Here is a 26,321-nt window from a genome sequence, read left to right on the forward strand (position 1 = left end):
CCCTCACTCCCCTCACCCCCTGCGTAACTGTCTCTCCGATCTTCTCTCCTTTCAAAAGTCACAATGTCACACTTTCTTGGATGTGGCGGCTAATTTGGCACTTTTTTTTCTCGGTTGCTATTTCGATCCACGTAGGTGAGAGGTAATGAGATTGAATCTTGGTGCCTCTCTTCGGGGACGGAGGACAGTGTGGAGCCTTTCCTGATATTACCTCTCACTGCATGAGAGGACGCTGGGCGCTCCGCTGCTCTGCTATCACCCAAACCGTGATCCAATAAAGCTCAACACGAGGCTGTGATCGATTCAGCTTGTCCCGCTCCCATGCACTGCTATACTCTCCCTCATACACACCTATTAGTTAGGGAATAATTGATTGGCCTACTGTTCATTATTCCTTTGATTTGGTGCTTTCATTAAATTGCCACGGCACTGCATGTGCACAGACTAGTAAACTCCTGTCGTCCACAGCTGCTGGGAAGTGAATAGAGGCTTTAAGAGCGAGCAGGGGAAAAGTGATCTGGATATAATCGGGTATCTAGAAGATCCTGGTTCATAACTGCTCATAACACGAGACACAGCACAATGAGAACAAATATGTGTGAGGGAGGGAGGTTTTGTGGGTTTTTCTTTTGTCTGCGTCTGTTTAAATTCATCATATCCCGGAGGCATGCGGAGGATTAATCTGCTTGTTTTGTCTTCAATGCCTTGTCTCGAAAAAACAAACTTAATTTTTAACGGGTGTTTACTCTTGTCTTTCTCTCCCACCCTAATTTCCTCTTTCCACATCTTTCCACTTTCCATTTCCTCCTTTCTTGCTTCTATTTTGTCTCCCTTCCCCCACGCTCTTCACCCCCCCCCATCCAATCTTCTCTCACCTAGCTCCACACCGACATGGACAGGAATGATGGACGCACTAAGTACGTCCTGCGAGGCGAGGGGGCCGGCTCTGTCTTTGTGATCGACGAGAAGACCGGCAACATTCACGTCACCAAGCCACTGGACCGAGAGGAGAAGGACGAGTACCGCCTCGTCGCCACGGCCACCGACAGGCAGACGGACCGGGCCCTGGAGCCCTCGTCACAGTTCATAATTCGGGTGCAGGATATCAACGACAACCCACCTATCTTTGACGACGGCCCCTACATCGCCATCGTGCCTGAAATGGCAAATATAGGTACAGAAAAAAAGGGAAGGGAAGTGGAGGGAGGAGGGTTTTGAGCTCAAAGTGTTCAGTGTGAAATTAACATATGAGACATTACGCAATAATGAATAAATATGAATACATGAAGTAGAATGTATAAATATTGCATAAATTGCGGAAAAAATCAATAAATAAATCCTTAAATCTACATTTAAAATGTAATTCCTTATCGGTATTATTGAATATTATTTTTCTTTATAGAATTTTTGTATGTTTTAAAAGTATTTTTTTAAGTCTGTCATTATTACTTATGACATTATTCCCAATGGCTCTTTTTAATGCACATGAAAGTGCAGTTGTCCCCAGTGTCCGCCCCCCCTCACCTCTTAGCCAATCATCATGCTCCCCCAGTCTTTAGCAGGCTAATTGCATGTTGCTCACATTTAAGGAGCTAAGCCTTGTAAGCTAGTGCAACAAAATGCTAAATGATTACTGAATGAACCAACTTGAAGCTGCCGCTGCCATATTCACAGTTGGAATACAACAATGCACCTCTAATTTAGCTTAAGAACCCCAGCTAAGTTGTTGGTTGGCTTGTGAGCCTGGGTTTTATAGCATTAGCATTAATGTTAAAAGCTAATGATAGCAGCAGCAGCTAGCCGCTCAGTTTAATGTTAGCTCTCTCGCTATCCAAAATCACTCTTTTCCTTCCTGAGCAAATTGCATTGTGGGATTATTAGTTAAGAGCACCATTAATTTGCTTAAATATGGGGTAAACATTTGTTACACAATTTGTTAAGTGGCATTATTAAACAAAAGCATTGAATACATATTAATATTTGTACAAGTTAAATTGGAAATATAAATTATAAAATGTATTTCTTAATAAAGTGGGCTTTGAATTTTTTTAATATAAAACATAAATACGTATATATGCGTTATTTGTATTAATTTATTTCATCTTTTTTGTACTCATTTAATATTGAGCCCTTTGAGAGAACACACTGTGCCCTTGTACCCACTAACAAATCAGTTCTTTTTTTATAATCTAATTACATTTACAAGTGAAGCTGCTCAAAGCTGTCCCATTATGATCATCTGAACTTTCTGCTGTGATCTGACATGCTCAGCAGCCCACAGAAACCCAATTTGTTGTATTACATGAATACATTCCACCACAACGCCATCTGCCATTCAGACAGCAGTGAAGAATTACATTTTCCACGATAGAAAGATGATTACATTTAATCTTCAGACCAGAAGACAACATGGTAACGTTATTATAGTCTGACCAAGTAACCTTTGTACAAAGCTCAACATGAGGCAACAGAATTCTAATCCTGGATTTAAAGAAGGGTTCTCCTGGTTCATCATTTGACAGATCACAGTTTGTCCTGGACCCTTTTTTCACATACATTTCTTAATCTCATCTTTCATGTTCCTTCTCCGTTGTGATTGAGTAATGAGGACACAAACGATAAAAAATAATCCTAATAGCTGGGATAGGAACTTAGCTTGATTGAGTGGTTTATTGAAGTCTCATTCTGTACACAAACTAAGGCTGTAGCATTTTATTGGTTGGCTGTTTAATCAGAATAAAGCACCAGCCAGTCACTGCTGTCGAGCTGCAGAATGATGAATGTCCCACTTGACCACAGCTAGACAGTGTGTTTTATTATTCCTATCTCAGAGGGCTGAACTGTCTGTAGGTATTTTATTCAACAGCTTCGAATTGATACTCACAAGAACTGTGCTGGAGAGAGTGAAATCAGTCATTGACTCTGGAAACCTCTTTCAGATTAACTCTTGCGTAAACACCTGTTATTAAAAGCAATTGAAGTGTGACATAAAATTATATTTGAAATACAATGAAGCTGCAGCTATACTGACGTTATAAGACATTACTGCAATAACATTACTGCCTGCTAGGATTTTACTCGCATTACCATTTTACCTTGAAGAATTTCTTCTTTTTGTCCTCCTCCATCTCTTGGCTTTATTTTCAGGCTTTAGAAAATCTAGCCTGTGTCTTTAGCCAACCGCAAGCGTTTATAGAGAGAGATTGTTCCTAGTACAAATGTACAAATCCAGATTCACATGCGCATCCCTTCAGACTGTGAAAGTACGATTACAGCCAGGTACAAACCCCGTAGAAACATCTCAAACATTTCCATTAGCAGAAACGAGCTGCAGGTCCTAAAATGTTTTGCCACATTTGTGTTTTTACTAGGGCTGTCAGTCGATTAAAATATGTATTCGCGATTAATCGCATGATATCCATAGTTAATCGCGATTAATCGCACATTTTTTATCTGTTCTAAATGTACCTTAGAGGAATATTTTTCAAGTTTTGCTTTATGCAAATGTTTGTTTATTATCATTGGAACAATGACAAATATTCTCCTGAATATTCTCAACACAACAACCTCTGAACAATGACAAATATTCGCTATAATATTTTCTATACAACAACCTGGAACCTCTCTCTCTCTCTCTTACACTCTCTCCCAACCCTTTCTACTTCTTTGCACTGAGCCAGTTTCTCAAACAGACAAGCCTGTTTACAGTTGTCGGCGAAATGCCGCTCCTCTGTCTTCATAAGAGTCAAAGCATGAGACTGAAGTTCCCACTGTGCAGTCGACACGTTGGATGCGATCCGAATTATCTAACGCAGCCCCTCGTCCTCCACAATGTTAAGCTGTAGCCACCCATTTAGCTATCGCTGTTGTTGTCCAGGCGTCTCCCCGGCAAACTTTCAAGCGTGGTCTGCCGCAAGCGAGCGGCAGGAGCGGGGCTGTCAGCATCAGCTGTGTGCTTGGCTTGCTGTTTGAAACACCTTTTTTTGTATCCATATCTCTCGCTAGAATCTCCCACCATCCAACTAACAACAACAACGACAACAACGTCAAGCCTTTGGGCTCTGAAACTACGGGGCGGGCCGAGGACAAATACACATGTGTTACTCGCACGTTAAAATAATAAGTGGCGTTAAAAATGTTTTGCGTTAACGCGTTATTAACGCGTTATTAACGCGTTATTAACGCGTTATTAACGCGTTATTAACGCGTTATTAACGCGTTATTAACGCGTTATTAACGCGTTATTAACGCGTTATTAACGCGTTAACTTGACAGCCCTAGTTTTTACATTTGCATCGCTTTTGAAAGTGCAGTGCGTTTCTCTTAATGGAAGTGTTTTAGTCCGTTTTAACGTGTTTGCACCTGTCGGCCACCGTATAAAAGCTTGATATAATGGTGTAGTATTGCTGCTATTCAAGCGTTGGCAACAACTGCCTGCACTGCAAAGCAACCCAAAAAAGGTTGACGGATTTATCAAACAGAGAGTCGGACAATTTTTGAGTGAATGTTACTAATAGTTTAGCCTTCCGTTTTTTGGATCTGGCCAGAAGGCTATGGCTAAGAAGACTAAACTATTAGCAACTTGTTGTCTCTATCTCTAAAACACTTTGCCGATTCTGTTTTAAAGTATGCAGGGCTTTGTTGGACAATGAGATGCCATGTTCTTCTCTGCACCAATCAGATGTTAGGACAATTTGAAAACAGAATCTGATGACAGTAAGTTGTTTGGTCATCATCACTAAACTGTGATCCAACTACACCCAGTGCCCTAATTTAATAAGACAAGCTGAGCTTTAATCTGTTAAATAAATAATACTTAAGATATATATTTTTTCAACTTTGGTGGTGCTTATTAAATCATGAATCTTCAAAGTTATCTAAAAATACTTCAGGCGCTTTCCAGCAAACACACATAAATGGAAAGATATGATCATTCAAATTATTTTAGGCTACTACTAAAAATGATGATAAAATACAATAAAAATGTGTTATCCCATTAATAAAGTGTTTGTATCAAGTAGATTTTCATTAACAGTTCTTATATTAAAGGTTAAGTTCCACACACAAGGTGAGAACGAATCCGTAAAATGAAATGGTATGTATTTAGTAGTGTTGACAGTTTAATTTTCTAAGCCAAACTGATATGGTATTCAAAACAAGCAACACTGTATCCCTCGAGCGATTTCCTAATTATAGCACTTCATTTACTGAAATATAATTAAGTAATAACAGAGATTAACCTGCTCTGACTCTAATGAACGAACAGCTCGGTGTTGCATGTCCATATGATATGTTAATAGCAGGCCTCTTTGATCTTTGCAGTGTTTTCACTTTAGGCTTGCAGACTTTCGCAAAGTCAAAGGCACTCTGAGAACCACTGTGCAAACATGTACTAATGTAGGATATCAGGCTGGCAGGTGCAAAGAGGAAAGTGAAATATTCCCCTCTGTATAGATTCAACTCAGTTTTGTGTCTATGTAGCACAAGTCAAAATGCAAGGATCTGCCCTTTCCAGATTGGAACACCTAGATATTGCTTCTAAAGGACTTTCAGTGCAGATATAAACTAAAAACAGCAAAAAGTAAAGGGCATTTGCACTGGTATTGTTTTCTTTATATATAAGCCACATGCTTTAGCTCCCTTGAAAAATCTCCATTCTCAAATATACGATACTGTACGATAAGATAAGGTACGGTATGGTAAGACAATATACGATTTTCTAATCCTATGGTGGAAATATATCTTATACATGTAAGTTCATGTAAATTAAACATCTTACAACAGACAGTTCATTTCTTTTTGTAGAAGTTTTATGCCAGTACTCAAATGCACTTTTTGTGTTGTTAGCCAGCAGGTCAGGCGGTGCCGTTCAATTTTATGACTCTGTTGGCATGAAATTGCATCTCTGTTTCCGCCTGCTCAGACCAGACGGAGTACATTTCATGGCTGGAGCTGGCGGCTGTGCACACACGGACCTCGCTAAAACCCAAAAAATCGAATGCAAATTGGAATACAATTGAAATGCAATGCAGGCAGAATCTGTAATGCGCTAGATAAATGGGTGATTTTTAATAACACTGTCACCACAGCTGCTCGTAGGATGTATGAGGTATTTTCCCCTTTTTGTTGATGAAATACCTGTAGACACCATACAGCAGGGGGAATGATGCAGTGCCCCCCCCCCCCCCCCCCCCTCCATATGCACTCCACAGTTTAAGATATGCAGAGTTCGTAATTAGGCCCAGGCTTGTGTTAATAATATGCTTCTTGTTATTGTTATTATAATGGGGTTATGTAATTATGCCCCTAAACAGAGTATTGTTTTCATTGCAGTATTTGTAATTTCATTGTAAATGCATGGTGTATAACTAACTGAATATATTTAATCATTTGAGTGTAAAATGTACAAATGGTACAAATAGAAACAGCATAATCTGGTTATTAGTGATGCCGTCTATTCATATTCAAGCCATGTTGCTGCTCTGGGATAGTTTCTTTTTCCAGAGAAGAGCAGTTTTTCTCGGCTCATTAGGAAACAGTTGGCCGTGTTTAAACGGGACACGGAGCTGACGGGTTGGGCCGAATCTGCAACCAACCCTGGCTCCACCTGCGAGTAATAAGCCTCTTTCACACGTTGCAAATTCAAGAATGAGTTGGTCACACCCACCTGCACTGGAACCCCGTGTTTGTGCTTGCAGCCACTTTCAGGAAAATAGAGCACTCTGTATTTGAATTAATTCACTCTGAAATCCTTTTTACTGTAGCAGGATTTGTGGATTCTGAGAAAATGAATACATTCAGCCGCTACTGCAGTAAAAAAAAAAGAAGAGAAAAAGTGGGTTTCTGGAGAAAACACATTCAAATCAATCAAGAGTTGATTCCAGATGCCTCAGGTGTAATGTAGATTTTCATGTTCTACCAACTGTAGGTGAGGGTTAGAAATCACTATTAAACATTGTCCTGTTTCCTGCTGACATTGATACAGTATATGGCGGTGTCTTCGTATCAGATAATGTTTACCCCCAAAACCCACGTTACACTTAATCAAGTATATTCATGAGAACAGAGCGTGGTCATTCTTCGAAAAAGCAGAGAAACTGTGGTTGGATTGCTTACAAATGTGCCAAATGGACGTCTTCCCAATTGAATCAGAAATTATAGAGGATTATATATTTATCTTCCCCTTTCAAATAAATCAGTTTCGCTTGAAAAGCTGCGACGGAGCATGTCACAGCCACAGTGACCTGATAATATTGCCTTGACTGAAGTAAGACCATGTACAGTGCGACAGGAGTGCTTGGAATAGGAATGAAATGAGAGGTAAAGGCAGAGACAGGGGAGGCTTTTTGCACTCATATTGCAGTGAGATGTTGGAGCGACAATAACTGTCTGAGATTGCAATTCAGGGCATGACTGCAGAGTGCCTGTAGGAAATAGTTTGTGTGTACAAAAAGTACTCTAATCCATTTAAACCCTGCTCTGCCCCTTGAAAATGGCTTACACTCTCACCTTTTAAAAGCTGGCAGAATTGCTTTCAGGAAAACTTTACAATTGGCCGGAAAAAGGGGGTTTTATTTTAAATAATTCCCCCCTAAACAGGTTAGTCCAGTAAATGTGGCCTTGTCATTTACCTCTGAAAGGTTGTTCCTGCCGCACTCCATTGTTTAATTCAGATCAAAATAATGAACTTGCCAGGCAGCCTGCCGATGAAGACGAGCACTATTTAGTAATCTTATCAGCTTCCTCGTGAGCGTCTGCACCTCATCGCGCGGCTCAGTCTTCAGATTGAGTTGTTCAGTCAATCATGGATTCAATATTTACTTGACGATTCAATATTTACCAAGGCGCTTTGCAGCACGCGCGACTGAGTAGATAGCGCTGCCGTGAGGATCCTATCAAACACTCGTTACATGAGACATTTAAGGGCGATGGTGGGGGGGGTGTCGGCGTCTCATCTACGGAAATGAGACACTGATGCAAGGTGCGCTGGAACTGAGCCAGCTCCCAGCTTGAAATTCGTGCCTGCAAAGTGTTTTGTGTCTGTTTCACTCGGCTGGGTGTGAACATCTTGCCAGATGTGTATCTGCATTTAAAAGTTGAGGGTAAAGATGATACTTGTGTGTGTGAGGACAAACTAGGCAATGACCCTTTTCCCCAAGAGGACAGATGCCTTGTGCGTTCCAGATGGATGCATGGCATTGTGGGTATTTGATCCTTATGCAGTGCGGCTGGCTGTATACTGTAGCACGGCTGGCGGGCTGCATACCAATCGGTTTGCCTCCTCCTTGCACTTGTTGCGTCAACCTCAGAGCCAAACTGTTTGATCCCTAAGTCTGATTACTTTTCTCAGCTGTCAGAAGAAACATTTCTATCTACTTATATGTACTTAAGCCCCCCCCCCCTGCACTAATCTACAATGTCTATAGTGAAACATAAAGGGATTCAATAGCAGACACTGTGTGTGTCAGTCTTTGAGCGTAGCCGGTGTGGTGAAGGAGTCCTTTGAAATAACAAAAGAAGGTAGATAGTGCCGTGATATTTTTTTTAGCTGGTTAGAAAATGTATGAAATGAAGAAAGAAATCATAACTGAGCAAGCATTAAAAATAATATCCGAACATCTGAGAACACACATAAAGAAAAATGAGGTGCCAACTCTTGTGTCTCAGTTATACTAATTGTTGTAAATGTGTTTTGCAATTGGTAAACAATTGCAAAACACATTTACAACAATTTATTACCAACTTTATACTACAGGTGCGCTCACGTTGCAAATAAACATAATTTGGAGGATTAATGCTTACTGGCTTTCTTGCAACATCATGTAAGATCTTCTTTTCGTATTTCATTGCATTGTTGTTGTTGTGCTCATAGATCTCACAACAATACAGTATGTTATCATCATCAACAGAAACTGTGGGTAATGGTAATTACGCTAAAATGATGTGTATGGAAGATGTACTCGCATCTGTTCTATAAATGATCACATTGCAAGTTATCTCCTCCTTTCAACCCTTACTCTATAATAAAGACTCAACTGGTAAATAAATCATCTTTAAATGGGGCCCTTATAAGCTTTTGGGGGTTTGGTCTACAAGCTAACCAATCAGAGCAGACTGGGCTCTGGTTTCAGACAGAGGGTGAAAAGAGGTGCTGCAGCACAGGCAGTATGAGAAAAATAAAGAGCTTTTTGAACATTAAAGCATGGAGACATGTCACAGTAGAGACACTATACACATATGAACCTGGACATTTGAATAATAGGGCCCTTCATTAAAATGAAAGTGCTATGCAGATGAGCAACGCTACAAAAATAGAATCCACAATGAAACTAACTGGTATTCTCTTTTCGTTTGTCACTATTTAGAACCTGCTTAAATCGATGATGTTGCATTGAATCCCAATTTGAATTAAATGTAGTTCAATATGCTTTATTTGCATTTAGATAACAAATACAATATTGCCAAAGTGCTATAATGACATTGAAAACATTTTAAATAACTCTCTCGCTCTCAAAAAAGTCAGCAACACAAAAACAAAAGAAAAATAGAAAGTTGTGCAGGTTAGATTGGAACGTTTTTACATTTCACTTTAATAATCTTTATAAGAAAAGAAAAAAAACGTATCAGTCATGTTGTCACGCTCTCTCTCTCACACACACACACACACACACACACACACACACACACACACACACACACTTTCTCGTTCTCCTTCTGGATCGCTCTCTGATGCAATATTTGCCGATTTCACATCTGCCATCTGTCAATAAGCAATCTGATTCTTGACTACCCGTAGTGGATCCCCTAGCAGATGATCTTATACCCCACTCCCTGCTTTCTGTACACGCACATACACAAACACACATAAACAGAAACACACACACACACACACACACACACACACACACACACACACACACTCCACCTATCTTCCCCGTAGTGATACTGTCATGGCTTTGATTAGGGATAAAGTAGCAGCTGCTCCCACAGATCCACTTCTTCCTGCTATCTCGTCTGGCTCGTGTCCCACTGGGGAAATGTCTGTCTCCCTTCCCTTGCATAAATATAGACATACTATATGAATACACGACATATGAAATGTGTTTACAGTTTCTATATGGTTTTTCCAACAAATTCAAAAAATGTCGCTGCCAAATTGACACTCTATGAGCCGTAGAAGAAAGATTTAGGGGAGAAGAAGTCCGTCCTAGAGACAGACGGTCCTATTGAGAGAGGCAGCCTGAAAGGAATTGGAGACGGAGATGAAGAGAAATGAAGTGAGACTGAGGGAATCGAGGGGGGTGGGCACCAGGGAGAGGATGCGCGCGGGGGGGGGGGGCGAATAAAGTATTTGTCACACTGCCATTGGAGGGAGATTGAAAAAGAAGGAGTGAGAGTGGAAGTTATATTCAGAAAAAAGCTTTCTTATGCTCAGAAAATGCTAAAAATTCTGTCCGCCTAGTTCTAACTCCATCCTTCCTTCCTTTCCTCCTTTCTTGCTTCATGCCCCCCCCCCCCCCCCCCCCCCTCTTCTCCCCGCAGGCACATCTATAATCCAGGTGACAGCGACAGATGCTGATGACCCAACCTACGGGAACAGCGCCAGGCTAGTGTACACACTGGTGCAAGGCCAACAGCACTTCTCTGTCGATCCCCAGACAGGTGAGTGTGTTTATACATTTGTGGAGTTGTGTTTGTGTGTGTGTGTGTGTGTGTGTGTGTGTGTGTGTGTTCCCATTGTTGGATAAAAAAAACATGAAGAAATACAAAAGAAAATTTGAAATACACACAAGCGGCAGAAAAGCAAATATAGTCAAGATGTCGAATTGCAAACACGCCTGCTGTGTGTGCAAACAAGCACATTCAAGGCCTCAGTTGTGAACACACTCACAGTGACACACACACACACACACACACACACACACACACACACACACACACACACACACACACACACACACACACACACACACACACTCAAACTTACTCTTTCCCCCCTTGTGCATCCCTCGTTCTCTTGTCACACTTAGTCATCCATCTTTCCCACTTCCCTTTTCCCTCCGCCTCAACCACCCTGGTCTCAAATGCACACACACTGTCTCACACACACACTGTCTCCCACACACACTGTCTCGCACACACATGTATCTCCCCCTCTGCCAGTGCCCCCCCCCCCCCCCCTATCTGGTTCCCTCCAGTATGAGTAGGCAGAAATGTATTCATGCTGCCAGGGCCTGTGTGAATGCAACACAACAGAGCAGCAGCAGCAGCAGCCTAATGTTATTATTTCTGGATGAGGCAAAAACAAAAAGACATGTGTTCAAAGAGAGATGTCAGCGAGGGTTTGTGAACTCTTCCTATTAGACGAGATTACAGGAGGCTCAAAGAACCTGTGTGCCGCGCGCCTGTCTCGATATGCCTCCGCTTACCAGGGAGTCACCCCAGGGCACAAAGTTTTAAAGGGCGCTTTTACTTATTTTCATATTTTATTTTATTATGATTACTTTTTTTTAGCACCGTACCTTAGAGGGAAATCATGGCTCTCTTGCCTCAGAAATGGAGCTCTAACTGTCTGACGCTTCAGATGCCGCTTTGATTGACAGCCCACGTACTGTATAAGCATTTAGCTCACGTCGAGGCAGCTGGAGTCGTTCTTTCGTCTGAATGTGGGAGTTCGAGCCTGCATGTGAGCGTTTATTTTGAAGCCACAAGGGTCACAGGTGGCCGATACTTGTGTTCTGCTCATTGAATGTCAATGTTTAGTAACTGATTGCTTTGACACGTGAAGACCTCTGCGACAAGCCAAGAAAGCTGCGGCTGCTTTTTGAAATGCTAATTGGCGAATATAAACCTAATTCTGTCGAGTGTGTATTAGCCGTGACACTGTGCCTTAGTATTCTGATCGTGTCTGCTCTCTTCTTTTTCGCTCTCTATCTTCTATCACCCTGATGCCCATCGGCTTCATCACCAAAGGTCTTTTTCAAAGCGTACCCTCCGAGGCGAGCACATTTACCCGTATATTCGGTTGGTTTGCTTACAAATTCTGCCCGCAATCTACACAAGCTCCTGATGTTTGTTAGCATTACAAAAACGCCCACGTTGAATGTGATTCACCTTGAGCTGAGTCATCCGGGCCTTTGTTTGTTTGGCAGATGTTTGGCAAGAGAAGCCAGCACTTGATGTGGGACATCCAATCATATGTAGCTGAATGAGGTCATTTACACAGAGCAGGTGATCGATGTCGAATGTATTGATGTGTCTCGGTGTGCTGTTGTGAGATGCAGAACGAGATTTTACGCTCCGTCAGCATGTCTGGCTGTCAGCGATGGGTGATTTATTTTTCCCATATGAGCTTCTTCACATATCTGTGTTTATATGTGTGTGTGTGCCTTTAACGGGACATTAAGTAATGTATCGTAGCTGTCAGATGGAAACTGGGTGTCTCAGAAAAAAGCTGTCAGATTGTCAGGAACAGCACTCATGTCTTCAGCCTGATGACAAGGCGCTTTGACATTGTCAAATAGGTTTGAAAGGGCTTGGAAAGCCCAAGAGGTCTAAGAAGAACTTGATCTGTCAATTAGAATGAAAGCATTTTCATTTCTATATCTGACGCTATTGGATTTTTACACAGCAGAGACCATTACCATTGATAATTAGTGAGGAACCAACCACACTGACAGGTTTATTGCACATCTTACTTGTCTAATCATAAGGCATCGTTTGGAAAGGGTTACAAGTTGTGACTAATGGATTTACTCATGGCTACTAAATGATTTATTGTTGCTTCATATGAGTAATTATAGCTTGAGTAAAACTGTATTTTTGAGGCGGATACAACATTGATATTTGGAAGTTTAAACGGAAAAATATGATTTAGAAAACACTTTTTAAGTTCTTCAATCATGGGTATCTTGAGTGCCCACATTCCACAAACTGAAATACGTTTTTTTCTATATATATCAAATATAAATAATCTAATATAAAATGGTTATACCTTGAACCATCTGTTTCACCCAGAACCTCCTTGGAGGTCTCAAACCAGAACCGGGTGCTAACAAAAATCCCTACGGGATTCTACCTTTATTCTCAAAGGGTTTCATCAAGATACGGTTTTTCGAATCAACCTTGAGGGTTCTACGGATATTGTATTCTACAGATTAGGCGGATAGATATTCAACCCCACATATTCTACTTGAGGGTAACCTCAACCCCCGAACATTAGTTTTGCTTTAACATGGTACCTTGGTGCCACAACAAGAACCTTATCCAGCAGCACCAGGCTTTGGAACGCACTTTAAAGGGTAACAATCAAATTATTTGGGGGTGTTAAAGCTGGGCAGATCTTTCAACACCCAGGCATCCAACAATCATTGAAAAAAAGAGTATGTCAAAAAACACACATTTGTCACATGCAGGCCAAACAGAGCAGACTTGGCTTTTTCGCAATGGGGCCTAAAGACAAGTTAATGCGGCGCCTTTCAGAGAGTGGAGACAGGCAGACTCAGACAGTATGAGTATCTTTTTTATAATTAAAGAATCTAAACATGTTCTAAGAGAAACCCAAAATACAAGTATGAACCTGAAAATTAGAGTGATATTTCCCTTGAAACCTTTGGATTGCCCGTTTGTAAGAAACTACATTTTGCTGCAGCCTGACTTAGTTCGTCTTGTACCTCTTTCATCATCCGAGAGCCCTCAAATGAATCGTTTTACAAGTTACCCTTACCAGAAGAGCTGCAGAGCATCTGGACCAACCTCCATGAAATAACAACTTATTACATTTTTCATTTCAAACTGCAGGCTATATGGCCTTATTGTAAAGCAAGAAACCTGTGACCTTTTATTGATGACTTACTAATATAGCTGTAGTCTCAATGAAGCCTCTAATGGGGTTCATGGCTTTCTTAGTTCATAATAAGCAATGATCTGCTGTTAAACATGTTAATAAGCCATTCATAAAAGGTCACTGTGTCTGTTAAGACTCCAGTCCACCATTTTATAGGTCATCTACTGTAGTTGAAGTCAATTGGCTGTGCTGTTTTACGACTGGAACACAGTTTATCCAGTGGCCTCTGAAAAAGGTCAGGTGTTTTTCACAGGACTTTAGCCATAAGGTGTTAGTAGGTCATTAAAGCAGGGAGACATGTCACAATAGAGGCACAAAATACAAATATGAACCTGAAAATGAGCATCATATGTCCTCTGAGATGCTTTGTGGATGTCATTTGTATTAGTAACTTTAGGTCCAGCAGGCATTTCGGTTGCCTATAAATACAGCTAGTTGACTATTTAACAATGTAGTGTACAGTGCTTTTATTAATGTTAAAAAAACTCATTCTTTTTCTCATACGTATGTTCTTTTCACCCTCTGTCTGAAACCAGAGCCCAGTCTGCTGGCAGGCTCTGTTGTGATTGGTCATCTGGCGGGGGCCTCCGGGTTTTTTTTTCTTCACCAAACTGTGTCTCAGGGCTTCTTAACATTTAAAAACCTATTAATGTGTCATACCCGATTAACGGGAATAAACTCAGCTAACTGACGATACGAACCATTTTTACCGAAACAAAACACAAGTCTCACAAGAAGCGTCTAAATGAGCCCTGAGCGAAAAAATGCTAACACACTTAGCACAGAACTCTAGGTATAAATACCCTGATTACATATCGGATCTGCACAAACAAGATATCGATTAGCAAACGGAGATTCCACAGATCCTAGGGGTATAAGTATCATCACTTTCACTATAAGTAATTTTTTTTTTTTTGGACGGACATTATAATTTACATTTTTTTACTATGTTCAATCTGAATTTACTTTAAAATAAAAAAAGGGGGGGAGTGTGTGGAAGAGAAGAACTTTGAGATTTTAGCCTTTGCAGACCATTTACATGCACAAACACATATTTAACACACTACAGGAAAGGGAAAAGCACAAAAAGCACAAGATGATTTATCAACCATAAATAAGGTCATTAGTTACAACTTGTAAACCTTTAGAATGCTTAATTAGAAAGTGACACCTACAAAGGCTTAGTCAAGAGATAATCATGATATAAATAAGTTGTGTTACCATTCTTGCTACCGTAGAGGATATTCCATCAACAATGAGAGTAGGGCTGGATGAAATCCCAATGTGCAGCTTTTGGTCCAAAACAGAGCACAGGCCACAGAGTGTACATTGGAAGCCAGCAGGTTCAGCGCCTGGTTATCATAGAGTCATAAATATTGATCAAAAAAACATTCTGTCCCCCACAGATATATTATGGTCATTTGGGGGCCGTTTCGCCAGAGGAAAGCGTTTATTTCCCTTTGCTCGAAATGCTTCATCATGGTCACCGTGATGCTCACGTTTGTGTGTGTTCTTCCACCAGGCATCCTGCGTACGGCCGTACCGGACATGGACAGGGAGACCCAGGACCAGTACCTGGTTCTGCTCCAGGCCAAAGACATGGGGGGCCACCTGGGCGGATTATCTGGGACCACCACCGTCACTGTCAGGCTCACTGACGTCAACGACAACCCACCACGCTTCACCCAGAGTGAGTTACTCAGCAGCCACCCACAGCGAATGAATGAGAAGCGACAATAGACAGGCAGCCAAACATAATAGAAGGAGATGACTGTATGTTGACAGCCTGCTCTTTCTGTATGCCCACAAATGCACGGTGATTGTGTGTTTTCCCTCCCACCCCGGCAGCATCACACATTCATACTCTCACCATGTTGGAGTTTGCCAAATGATAATTTCTGTTTGTTTAACCCAGCTTGGAGTACCAGATTGATAAGGCTTTTGCTCATTAGACGTATGCAGCATCAACTTAGAAGTAGTTCTGCTTGTGTTAACTTTCTAGTACTCATTATATGGAGAACGCTATGCGAAAACAAACACCAGGCTGCATAAGAGCATAAACACATGCAGCGTTGATTTTTGCGCCAGGCAGCCGAAGACTTCTCTGACCTTTTTGACCCGAAGGTCCTCTCAGGATTTCACATTCAAGCAGAGAAGAGTCCTGCCGGGCTGCAAAGTGCCTCATCAAACATTCACTCATGGATTCCTCTCACCTCTGCAATGATACATCGGCTTCTTTTTCCAACTCCAGCGTGTACATTCACATCTCTAGGAATATATTATTATATATTTCTACAGCAACTCCATTCAGGCCAACCTAATTGGCTTCTCAAATGACTCTTTGATAGCATTTAACTTAATTTCACTGTATGTGATCATGAAGTCAATGTGTGGAAAAGATATATGAAAAAGGTCTTCCTCCTGTGTTGCTGCGTGACCATACACAGTACATTTCTCTGAGTAAAATGGACTCAAATTGAAGAAAATTTTACTCTAAAAATATAACATTTGGTCCCAACCTATATAGAGTAAAATGTACTCTTTGTTCAGAGTTGTATTTTTAGAGTTCATTTTACTCTATTATGTGCTTAGATTTGACTCTGCTTAATGGTTTACTCTATGTAGTGTATATTAAAAACAACTCTACTGCCATTTTACTCCCAATAGAAGGTAATTTTACTCCCAATCGAACGTAATTTCACTCCAACTAGAAGGTAATTTTACTCAGAATAGAATAAATGAACCATAATGATCTTTACAATAAAAAAGGTCAATAAACCAAAGTGCTTAAGGAACATGAGTGGGCGTGTGTGAAGCTGACCATTGAGCGGCCCGACCAAGCAAGGAGGCAGAGGCAGAGAGTTCAAATACAACCCGGTGTGGGCATGTATTCCTCTTTGTGGTACAGGATACACAGCCTCAATATGACTGTCTCACGTGAACACAGTCACCAGCCACCAGGACCTCACACACACACACTAACAGGAAAACAGAACCTAAATACACACAGGACTAATCAAACCAACAAGACACAGGTGAGGAGGGAGGAGAAAACACAGGGCACCAGGTGAACGCAATCACCAGCAACAGACAAGACGGGAGGGGGAACACTTTTCAAACTACAACAGGAAACAGAGACAGACAAACTAAAACATAGACAGATTGTGACAAATATATGCATAAATGACATATAATCACATGCTTCCTGTGCAATGTTTTAGCGTGGAACAAATGAATATACTTCGCCAATAATGAAGCTATATAATCCGTAACGGAGACCGAGATCAATGGCCCCAGAGATCACCTCCGTTACAGCGTGGTCATGGTTTAACTCCAATAGAATTGACTCTGCATTTTTGATCGCACTCTAGAAGCTATGAGTAATAAATACACTCCAAAATGATTAAATATCACTATTTCAGAGCAAAATAGTAATTACTCTGGAAAAAAATACTCACCAATATTTCCTGTGTAGTGTTGATATATTAAATTGAATTATTTCAGAACCCAGTGTACTGTTGCATTAGAGTCAACACAATTTAAACCAAATTAGTCATTTAGATAATGGACGCTGCTCACCATGAAGTTTTTATAATCGAGTTAAATTATTGGACATAATTGTCCTCATTGAACATTAAATTGTAAATCATTCTTTTAGTGGTTCAGAAAGAGGCTGAGCAGCTCTAGCCTCTCTGCTGTTGGATACACTGATGTGTCTCATTGGCCAATACCTTTTTGTCAACCTTCCTAATTGGTCCTTTATTACCTTGAAAAGGACATGCCAGTTAGCCCTCCTTTGAATGAATAGAGAAAGCAAGCGGCCTTGACGGCCAGTGTCATCCTTTATTTAATGTAATCTTTTCTGCCGTTTCTCATCTAAGCAAGCTACGTCTCTCTACCAGGATAATTGCTGACCCTTTTCCAATTAAAGTGGAAATAGTTGACACAATATTGCTTTTGTACAATTACATTTCGGTCTGATTTTTAGAAGGGCTGACGGGAAAGATAACTTTATTTTTCCATTACTGAAATTAAGATAACAAGAGATATATCACGTCTTTCAGGGAGAAGTAATAATTATTGAACGGGGGGGCTGGTCGATTAGAATGAAAGATCTCATTGTGTTTTTTTTTTCTGAGCAGCAAGATCATTGCAAATTAAAATTGTTAATTTATTTTCAATAAATCAAACTCAAGGGTTGTAGTTGTGGTCTTAATAGTGTTTTTATAATACACATATTTTCCACATGAATTAAACAGGATATGACAATGCAGTTGCTTGTTGGTAAGACCATTGGTCAGAATAGTCCACTTAGTAGACTTGACTTTTTTCATTTTCGAAAAGAGTGACGGTTAGGGCTAGGGTTAGGTTTAGGGTTAGTTTGATACATTTTAGTCCATATAGTAATAGTTTACCTAAATGTACCAGAAGTTATTTGGATATAATCAATTAAAAGTCCTTTTTATTCCTTTTTTACAAAGTGTGTTATCTGAACGTTACATATACTTGTTTCATGATGGTATATAACTAACTTACTCTCTGAAAATCTATCAAAATGGAAGATGATCATTTTAGAAATAATTCTCGAGCAGGTTCTGCAGCAATAAGCAGTGTCTTAACTCTATGATTTCTAAGTGACATTTATTGGCGATGGACACTGTCGATAATGATATCCCGGGAGATTGTAAGTCACACTAAAAACTGTGTGTCTAAGGTCTATGTGTTCAGATGTGACTGAGTTATGACTCCGAGAAGTATGAGTTATGACGCAAATTGCGGCAATGGAGCGCTAATGGTTCTGAAGTACCTTAATAGCCTCCATGATCGGGGTGTCACATATCCGCTGCATATCCAACTGCTGACTGTGTGGATAAGCCGGCCAAGTGAGGAGCCAACATACAATAACGAACTTCAGGTTGATTTCAGAAAAACGATGTGAGCCTGTCCCTTTCAGCTCATGCCGTATCTTTGCCTCACAGCTCTCTCGTCTGCATATATAAAACCAGACAACCCGAGAATTTCCTCCAGTTGTTAGGCCAACTCCGAATGAATGTTAATCATCCGGGTTGGCAACAGTTGTCATTCTAGCCGGCCAAATCAATGCTTGGCGACGGAGACGTTCACCTCCTACAGCTTGTTAAGACACTGTTAATTATGTAAATAAGAGTTTAATGTTGCAGTTTGAAAATCACACTCTTTAAAATGCACTTAAGATATCAAAAGAAGTACAGAATAAATCAGTATACATCTACATATAACTGTAATAAAGAAACACTGTACAATGCTAGTATGTTACTGTAGATTTAAAGTCATATGAACAATTGTGGAGCATGTTACATTGACTATTGAGACTGTTCCATGAACTTTTTGTGAAAAACGTACCCTAACTAACCCTAACCCTAGTTGTACTGCAGAATACTTGGAGTACAGTAACACAGATAATTGTCCGCTAAGGTGCCCTACCTGGGTCAACTTAAAGGGGCAGGTAATATAAGATAATTTTCTTCTCCCTGCTCCTTTTCGGGTATGGTGTGTTTATAGAGACATGTTTTGCAAATAATTGTTATACATTAAGTTGTGCATACCATGAACGGAACAAATAAAAATGAAATGAAATGAAAATTAAATGTAAGGGTTAGGGTTTGAGAAAGAAACAATACTTAATACCAATATTAAAAGATCTTATCCAAGTCTTTCAATCTGGGGTTTTCAGGAGCAGGTCAACATAAAATAGCAAAGCAGAGTACACGTCGATGCAAGGTAAGAGCAGTCAGGACCTTGATAGGCTTGCAATGATGGTTTATTCCAATATACTGGCTTTATTGCCAAGATTGAACTAATGGTGGCCTGGGGTGGGAGGTTTGTTGGTCGGGTTGAACCCCTATCAGAGCTTGGTGTTTTGGACGGGGATGCTCTGAGGACTGGAGGGCTTCTTGGAGGGAGAACCAGGCTCATTCTGATCTGCCTGGGTGACGCCTAGTGGCGCCAACACCTGCTGTGAAGCATCGCGTCCAACCGACGTCCTGTCGTCTTGCTGATGACTCCCTGCATGCATGTTCTTTATACGATGCATTGATGAAAGTTTAGCCCACAGTGTGTAGTAGTGTGTTGTCCTTTATCCTCTATCCTTTTTTTGGCATTCCCCTTTGCTTGCTTGAACACCATTACCATCAAAGCGAGTCACTACTCAATTACACACCAAGGCTTTTAAAAAGACACCCTCGAATCCGGCCTTTTCGTCTCGCAAAGTCCACACTGATTATTCCTTGTGGCATTTACCAGAGGGAGATGATGACAGTATAGTGTACCAACCAGGTATCGACTTTACATATTTTAGCCTGAAAAATAAGGTAAAGCAGGTCTTTGTGTGTGTTACATAGTGATGTCTCCCTATCCAAAATATGATTCCAGGAACTAAGTGGGTTTGTAATGTGTACAATTTTGAATGCTGTCAGGGGACTTTTCATGCCTGGAGGAGGTAGTATCGCAGAGGGAAAGTAGGCTACCATGCAGATTTAACTTGTTGTTTGGTTAAGTGATAAATGGAACGGCTGGGATATTTTCCGACGCTTCATTGGCAAAACACACTGCTCTAAACACACTTTCCTTTGGGTCTCATTATCAAATGGCATACACAGTGCTCCAAATGATTTTGGACAGCAACACCTTATTTTGATGTTGTACCTCAGCAATCGTTGGTGTGCAAAAATGCTTTAAATTGTATTTTTCATCTATATCAAATGATCTTTCTAAGGCAGAGTCTCTTTTTGAACATTTCAAGGTGACAAATAGTCGACCAAAGTAATCACTTTTAGGATCTTGCTGGAAAGGATTCAACGCTTATTTGACTACTAGAAATAGTTTTGGACGATATGTTCCTGCTATATTCACATTATAAATAGACTACTGGACAAAATGCTTCGCAATAGGCCTGTTTTCCATGAGACACAAATCAGATTGTGAACAGATTTTTTTTGTTTCGTGCTATTCCTTAAACCCTTAACAAGGCAGACGGTTGTAAACATTTTGCTAAGGGGGAGTGTCTATTACCGTCTCATTCCACATCAACTCCTCGCCTGATTAAGCTCCTAATTATGGCAGAGCTCTGTGGAACACATGGCTGAATAATTTTCAGAGAGTAAACAAGGGTGTTGGGTATCAACTTCCTGTTACAAAGCTTTAGGATAGGCGTAGTGGATGACGTTTTACTCCTCTGGTAATCCATAGGGAAATTAAGATGATGGGCCTTCCACAACATCGTATAGCTTTGTTGTCGGGACATAGTGTTGTTGTTAGGAAATGTCCTCGTCTTGTTTCATGTAGTCATTTATTTAGACATGTTTTTGCATGTTTTTCGTAGATGAATAATTCATTGCTGTGTGTATATAATCCACAGTGGGATTCTCCTAGGGATACATTGAAAGGCTGGGGCATCCACTGGAAGTATACCAAAAACAAGATGAACTTAATACAAAGAACAATCCTGTGCTTAGCACTCTTCAAAGTGAGTTAAAGGGGACCTATCATGCAAAATGCACTTTTGTACGTCTTTTATACATGAATATGTGTCCCCGGTGTTCCAGGGAACTCACCAAGTGTCAGAAAACACAACCCTCTCTATTTTCCTCCATACCCAAATCTCTAAAAAAGAGGCTGCAACGGATCTGATAAAAACTGATCCAGATTTGAACACTGTCCTGACGTCAGGACAGTGGCGCTGCGGCTATTGGACCAACTCCACCAATCAGGAGGAGACAGCCACGGCCATTGCCGTTCGAAAGCGCTGGAGACGCTGTAGTACATATGCCAGGCCTGTAAGTGGCGCTGTAGTCTGCCACAAAAGCAGTGAAGAAGACTTCCCGCCCATAGTTACCATGGTTACCCTTCTGTTTATTCTCCGCTGTGGCTTTTTTTCTCCCTCCCCGAGGCAAGCGTTTCCTCCCGCTGCAATGCAATCCCTCCCCGTCGAGGCAACCATCAGATGACAAACACCCACTTAATTCACCACTTTTCTTTGAGTCAATATATACATAGAGTAACAGTACTTTTTACTTGAGTACTGTTATTGTTTATTGGTACGATTAAATAAAAACAAGTAGTATTCCAAGGATTAAGTCTAATTTGCAGTTCTTGAAATCCTTTTTCAATTGGATTGACCATTCTACCACACATTGTATCTTCTGTTAAGTATCATATCAACCAAAGCAGCAGACCATTACCAAATAGACTTGTTCTTCCTTATGTCCTCACCTCTTGTAGGCAGTTCCAAAATTAAATCCAAACATTGCTTCGTAGTTTCAGCAATTTCTACATCGGAACCTGAAAGAAAGGATATGCCAGACAGCTCAAACAAAATAAGAAACAAAAGGGGAAACACATTTCCCACATCTATAAAAAAAACATTAACTAAACATGACCCAGTTCTTTCTGTTGCCTGAGAACAATTCCAATATTTCAATGTATCAGAAAAAAGTGCCACTAGCTAAAATATTGAGTTTATAATTGTTCCTCCAGTTGATTTGCTTAGAATGACCAGATATCATTGAACTACACAGTATAATAGCCCAGATACGATCAGGTGAGTACAGTTTGGTTGTGCGCACCATTTAAAATGAATTGTACAACTAATAGCAGCAGAAAGATAACAAGTGCAATCATCTTTAAGTTTTCCAATTACTTCTTGTTTATCTTACAGGCTTTCTTCAATTATCTGGCTTTTTAAAATAATGTATTTGTGAATAGCCATATCAGTCTTTTACATTGTGAAAAACTTTCCCATGTTCCCTGAGTTTATTTACAACATGTCTTCTTTAGGCATGAAGTGCTTTCTTGACTTTGAAAAACTAGTTTGCTTGCTAATCCAAAAATCCATTTACCAGCCTTTTCAAGGAGCTTTCGACCACATCACACAGTGTTTATCGGTGGATGGAGTTTGCTCAGCGGCCCTAAAAGTATGATGAATGAAATCACAACAGCTACTGAGCTCATCACAATTACATCTCCATGACATCTCAACAAATCGAAGGCTATGAGATACTGTTGAAAGGCTCAGAAAAGGCTAATAAATAGAACATAAGCTTGGGCCACTAGGACTATTTGCTATTCACTTCACAAAACCTTTTCATACACATCCTCCAAAACAATATGGGGACGGCCCTTGAAACTTCTGCATTTCTGCTGTTGTTGAATACATTCTAAGAGAGTCCTCGGGTCGCTAACAGAGTTGGGTGTAACGCGTTACAAAGTAATAATATTACTTTTGTCGGTAACGGAGTAGTGTAACGCGTTTTGTAATTCAGTAATCACACTACAGTTAGCTAACATACAGAATTACTAGATTCCAACAGTTTGATGAGTGGTGCTGTAAAGTAGAAGAAGAATTCTGAATATTCACATCCAGTGCTTTAAACCCATAAAGAGAATAATTAAATACACACAACCTTCAAAATAGTATTACATTACTGCATGAGTGCTTACTTACATTTAAAGAGGCCCTAGTATGGTTGTTGGGGGTTTCCCTTCCTGTAGTGTGTTATACAGGTTTTAGTGCATGTAAATGGTCTGCAAAGGCTCAAATCCCAAAGTTGCCTCCCACACATACTCCCCCTCCCTACCTGAAACGCCTCCACTGGACTCCTTAGTTTTTTCTCTAACATAGTGACATCACTATGTAACACACACACTTCTAGTGGCTAGAACTCAAACACATTGTACGTGATAAGCAAAGGGGCGGGACATATCCGACCCATCTTTTGGCAGTTGAACAATCACAACAGAGCCAGCCAGCTAACCAATCAGAGCAGACTGGGCTCTGGTTTCAGACAGAGGGTGAAAAGAGGTGCTGCAGCACAGGCAGTATGAGAAAAATAAACACCTTTTTGAACATTTTAGCACGTAAACATGTCACAGAGCCACACAATACAATTATGAACCTGAAAATAAGCTGTCCTCCCTAATATTTACAAGACGATCCTGTCCCTCTAAATTTAAAAAGCTTTCCATTCCATCCATTCTTTGATGGGAAATACCAGAAAGTGAAAATGTCACTCTTCGTATTCCTCTTCTCGGTGAAATGTCAACATTTGACAAGCGTTTCTGACCCAATCCCTTAGATCCGTACACCAACTGCACCGCCTTTGTAGAGCTCAAATGAATCTGTAGGCTGCCACAGGGCAATCCATTCACTCATTTCCTTCTGACAGTTGGAGCAGCACTTTGTTATAGTTTAACTACACACACAGAAACTCCCAGACGCATCCGGAGACTCATAACTTCTTCTCCCGGAACACATTTGCGTCTTGTGCTCCGCCTGCGAGAACTGTTTCAACGCCTACAACTCTGCCGGGTGACAAGTCCGCAGACGGAGACGCAGGTGCTGCTTCCCGTTTTTATGTGGTTTCCAAACAACCTTGGCTTGCCAACGGTGCCACATAAAACCGCTGAGGGAGCTATCACTCTCCCAGCGGTTTGATGGATGGAAAGATAGATGGGCTGACAGTTGACTACATAGGTAGCGCCGATAAGATCAGTGTCATTTTTATACACCGGGGAGATGAAACAGAGAGGGGGGAGCAGTGAGGGAATAGTTCAGAGAGGGCTTCATCATAAATATTACTAATTCATTTCCCCCAAGAGTGAGGCTGTAATAGAGAGTGTCAAAGGGAGGAGGCAGAAAGAGGAGGTGTGTGCAAGTCTTCCTAGTGTGTGCTCCCGAAAGAGGAAGATGGAGTTGCTGAGAAAAGTGCGATAAAGTTGTCAAGAGAAGAGTGAGACGAAAGAAGGAGTGGGTGAGAAGAGGCTCCGAGAACATAAGGAAAAGCCGGAGACAGAGGAGACAAACGTAGAAGTAAGAGAGCGGGGGAGTGAATGAAATGAAAGAAGTCAGGGGGGATAATCAGGGTATTATGTCTTTTAGTGAGCATGAGATGCGAACAAAGGGTGAAGAGGAGTACACACAACAAAGAGGGATAAGTGTGCGAGCTAAAAGAGTTCTCACAGTTTGCCATAATAACTTGTGTTATTTCTGTGCGGGTTGCACAAGCTTTCTCTGCATCCAATAGGAATCCACCTTTGTGTGTTCTTTCGTAAGCAGTTGGGTCATTGGTGCATTATGCGTCCAAGGCGAGAAGGAAACAAGGAGACAGGAAGGCGATGGTCTTTGTCGTCTCCTGTCAGGCCCAGTTTATATTCTCCAACACATTCCTGACTCCCACTCGCTCAGCGTGTTCTCTCCACACACCCGGTACCCTCATGTCCCTTATCACGCTCGCTCCCATCTGTTCCTGTTTTAAAACACCCTCAGTGCACAATCAGTTTTAGTCAGTGTGGCAGAAAGTGAGAAATCCCATTTGTCTAAACGTCCACACTCACACATCCCACTACTATAGCTATTGTTAATGAACATTAGTGCTCACTACCAAGCGAAAGCTCTCATTCCTGAGGCAAATATCGGCCATAGAAGTTTCTTCAAATACTGTTTTATTCAATAATAAATAATGGGTTATACAATATTAATGTTAATAGAACACGAGTGAAGTACTGAACTGAACAGTTCTTTCTACAAAACAATGGCACACTTCTCCAACACAGAGAATGGAAGTGGAATAAAATAGACAAAGCACCCACCGATTGTCCCATCAGCGTACATCAGTGTCTGTTATATTCTATTTAGCAGTCCCGTCGCATTCAATAACACCTAATGCATATCAAAAATATTTTGTGTGCGCTTCAATAGGGCATCGATAATGAATTTGGTTAAATGGCATGACTAACGTGCATTTGCAGACCAGTAATGGGCTCATCGGAGTTAGGGGTAACGCTCGTTGGCCAATCCCGTCCAACCCGGACGCCCACTTCCTGTCGTCGCGACCAATGATCGCCACCCACACGCTGACGTCTGCCATTGTTTGGACTGGCACGATAAAGCCGTGGATCTCTTTAGAATGCATGAAAGCAAGTCCTAGGGGCAAGTTCACCAATGCGTGAAGGAGGGAGGAGGGAGACGGGAGGCAGGGAAAGAGATGAGAAGGGGGGGGGTGGTAATCAGACTAGCTGAAAACCACTTCATCTCACACAGAGCTGACGGGGAAGGAAGCAGGTTGTTGTTGTGTTAGAGCGCATGACGCAGGCGGATTTATGTCAGCATCTGTTTATACATGCATGCTTATTTCTCTACATGTATACTTGAAAGGGAATAAAGCAAGGAGCTGGTTTGATTGCATGTGATTTACTACTGCAAATGTGGCTCGTGCTGTATGTTTAAGGACACCCTTGGAGCTTTCATTTCCGCATACACTCCGCATACAAAAGTATATATGCAAAATCCTTATATGCAGGGCGGGAGATAGCGCTGAGGCATATTAAAAGCCTTTGCTGAAATAGCTCCCTCATATCACACCGCACAATTAGGCCTGCCATTGAAGTGCCCTGGAGTCATAGAGCTCTGTTTGGATAGATTCCTCCAGGCTTTTACCCT

The 26,321-nt window shown here is 41.1% G+C and overlaps 1 protein-coding gene across 1 annotated transcript in view; it reads left to right on the forward strand.

Moving 5' to 3' along the window:
- LOC117489004 overlaps nucleotides 1-26,321 on the forward strand; it is a 158,690-nt gene that overhangs the window by 72,507 nt on the left and 59,862 nt on the right. The window contains exons 3-5 of the mRNA XM_034138220.1: nucleotides 880-1,174; nucleotides 10,543-10,662; nucleotides 15,369-15,536. Of these exons, the coding sequence (XP_033994111.1) occupies nucleotides 880-1,174; nucleotides 10,543-10,662; nucleotides 15,369-15,536 (583 nt within the window). The remainder of the gene's footprint in view (nucleotides 1-879; nucleotides 1,175-10,542; nucleotides 10,663-15,368; nucleotides 15,537-26,321) is intronic.

The sequence above is a fragment of the Trematomus bernacchii genome, unplaced genomic scaffold (genome assembly GCF_902827165.1).
Source record: "Trematomus bernacchii unplaced genomic scaffold, fTreBer1.1, whole genome shotgun sequence".
In the NCBI taxonomy this organism is placed as follows: domain Eukaryota; kingdom Metazoa; phylum Chordata; class Actinopteri; order Perciformes; family Nototheniidae; genus Trematomus; species Trematomus bernacchii.